Below are 3,148 nucleotides of genomic sequence, written 5' to 3' on the forward strand. Positions count from 1 at the left end.
AAAAGCAGTATCTGCTCCAAATATCGGCTCAAGAAGAGGCAGCATCAGCTTGACACGCTACACTGTAACTTGACCTCAACGGAACCCGACACTGACCAAACGTTAGTGTCAACAAGGAACAGCACGACAGCTGTGTGGGACTATTTGGGCTTTACAAAAGCATATGCTTCACAGCGTCAGGTATTGTGCAAAACCTGTCTTGCACAATACTTAAAGCAACATAACTTCTACTAGGCTATAGTTGAGGGTTGCAGGTTTCCCCTCTGATGCTTTAAAAGTCCACAGGAAGGAACAGGATTTTGTGGAGGTTTAAAACAATCTTTAAACAAATGGTTAACATCATTAAACAAATGGTTACAATAAAATTTGCCACCACAGCAACACTACTAACCTGTATCAGCACTGACACTTACAAAATAATCACACATTAATTCGCAATATTAGTAAAAAAAAAAAATACTTAGGTTATCACAATCGTTCAGCCCTACTTTGTAGCAGATTTATCTACTGGATTCTTTACATTTGCAGTTCTTGGGCAGACACACACCAAAACACACACAAAAACAACTGAATTCAATGTTCACTGTATACTCCAATGATCTACATAGTAAGAAAACATATGAATGTTCTCTACATAGTCACAATACATACTATATATGTCAAACTGTCTCAAACAGCCAATTTAATGCTAAACTCAGGAGATATGCATACATTATTATTACCGTTTTAAAAGATTAAAGGTTTTATGAATGACTGATTTTGTGGTGGATTAATAGAATAATAACAACCAGTTATGAATACATTCATCACACCAAAGACTCCTAATGTAAACTATAGACTTTAATGGAAATAATATCATAGATTGAAGGTTTTATAAATGACTTAAACTTGTTTGATCAAACCATTTCAGACCAAATGTCTGACTGTCCCTCTTCTGGCTGCTCCTACAGTGTGAGACAGATGAAAAGCCATCGCAAAATCCCTTTATAATCTCCGATAAAAAGCCCCACTAACCTTTTTAAGTTAGGACTCGCATTCTGCAATACTGTCGTTTCTTTGCATTCATCATGTCTTACTTTTCTCTGTCTGTCTGTCTGTGTCTGTCTGTGTGTCTGTGTGTCCGTGTGTGTGTCTCTCTCTCTCCCTGTGTCTCTGTGTTTGTGTGTGTCTATCTCTCTCCCTCGCTCTGTCTCTACCTCTCTCTGTGTGTCTCTCTCTCTGTGTGTATGTCTGTGTTTCTCTCTGTATGTGCCTCTCTCTGTGTGTGTGTGTGTGTGTCTCTCTCTCTCTCTCTCTCTCTCTCTCTCTCTCTCTCTCTCTCTCTCTCTCTCTCTCTCTCTCTCTCTCTCTCTCTGTGTGTGCGTGTGTGTATGACTGATGAAAAGCAATTGCAAAATCCCTTTATAATCTCAGATAAAAAGCCCCACTAACCTTCTCAAGTTATGATTCCCATTCCGCAATAATCTTGTTATTTCTTTGCATTCATCATGTCTTACCTTTCTTCTACCCCCCCCCTCCCCTCCTCCACAGGCTCTTTTGTATGAAGATAACAAAAAGAAATCAAACCACAAATGAAGACGGCGGCCCCCGGTCTTCATCTCCGGAGCAGCGTCCTCATTTCTTATGGAACTGCTGCCTCGAAACACGGTGAGCGGTGAGCTGGCCCTCTTTAAATGAACTTGAAGGACTGATCTCCGTGTTTACGTCCGTCAACTATGACAAACGGGGCGGGGCCGTAGAGGCCGACCAACACTCAGGAAGAGGACGCCATTGACCGACTCGACTGACCTTTCGTATGTTATTTACCAGGAAAAGCCACACAGCCGAACCCCTGCCTTTTTATTTAATTTCCTGAATATTGTCTAATATTGGTGTTTGTGCCTTTTTATTTGGAGGTGAAACGGCAGAGAGAGAGAGACTGATATGTGACTTGGACATATATATACACATACATACATACATACATACATACATACATACATACATACATACAACACATAACACATTCCAGAGGTGTCAGGAAGTCGGAAAAAACTCAACTTGCTGCTTGCAGAGTTTCCAAAGTGGAGTTCTGTGACATGACAGTGCAACAGGAAACACACCACACGTGCTTAGTTTAAACATTCCTGAAAAGTAGTTAGATTGTTAGGTGTGTGTGTCTGTCTGTCTGTCTGTCTCTGTCTGTCTGTCTTTGTGTGTGTGTCTTTGTGCGTGCGTCTTTGTGTGTGTGCTTTGTTTAAACATTCCTGAAAAATACAGTTAGATTTTTAGCTGCACCAGGACCAAATGTTCTCAACGCTCGGCCGTTAAATCTATTTCTCAGGGTCCAAAATGAACGTTTTAGTCAATCTGCCAACGGCTACTTAACTGAAAAAAAGTGTATTTTTCAGCCGGCCATAAAACTGCGATATGATACGATGTCATTACATAGCGCCACTTCTGACTGACTTCTAACCGTTCTTCCACAGATCTCTTCATTTGTTTCAAGGTTGATCTACTCCAGCATAGTGGCGTTGTGTACTTGCAGACTCTCTTTGCGGTTAGCGTGAAATTCTCCCCCGTTTGTTACCCACCCAGTAGTTTATATCCCAACGTTTATAAGTTTATACACGCCCACTTTCTTAACTTTCTGAAGCCAAGTGGCGTGTTATCTGCACGCATTTGAGCTATCTGCGTGGATGTCTATGCTGTTATACAGCGGAGGTAAACATACACACCACTTTCTGAAGCCAAGTGGCGTGTTATCTGTACGCATTTTGAGCGCTGTATACAGCGGACGGGTTGGGTTTAGGTAAGGAAGAACCGGTTGAGTTTAGGAGAAAACGAACCTGTTGGGTTTAGGAAAAGAAGAACTGGTTGGGTTTAGGAAAAGAAGAACTGATTGGGTTTAGGAAAAGAAGAACTGGTTGAGTTTAGGAAAAGACAAACCGGTTGGGTTTAGGAAAAGAAGAACTGGTTGGGTTTAGGAAAAGACAAACCGGTTGGGTTTAGGAAAAGAAGAACTGGTTGGGTTTAGGAAAAGATGAACCGGTTGGGTTTAGGAAAGTCCCCGGTCTCCTGGTAGAAAGTCCTGTGTTTGACCCATCCTCCCTACGTGGATTTTCGCCCTTTCATACTACTCGCTACGGCCTACATTCAAACGCAATCG

General features: G+C 41.7%; 1 protein-coding gene across 2 annotated transcripts in view; it reads left to right on the top strand.

Moving 5' to 3' along the window:
* Positions 1 to 2,899, top strand: part of slc22a15 (solute carrier family 22 member 15) — a 24,162-nt gene extending 21,263 nt beyond the window's left edge. For both annotated transcript variants that reach the window (XM_028603789.1, XM_028603790.1), the window contains exon 13: positions 1,531 to 2,899. In XM_028603789.1, coding sequence (XP_028459590.1) covers positions 1,531 to 1,575 — 45 coding nt within the window. In that variant the 3' untranslated portion in view covers positions 1,576 to 2,899. The remainder of the gene's footprint in view (positions 1 to 1,530) is intronic.
* Positions 2,900 to 3,148: the final 249 nt, after the last annotated feature.

The sequence above is a fragment of the Perca flavescens genome, chromosome 17, assembly GCF_004354835.1.
Source record: "Perca flavescens isolate YP-PL-M2 chromosome 17, PFLA_1.0, whole genome shotgun sequence".
Lineage (NCBI taxonomy): Eukaryota > Metazoa > Chordata > Actinopteri > Perciformes > Percidae > Perca > Perca flavescens.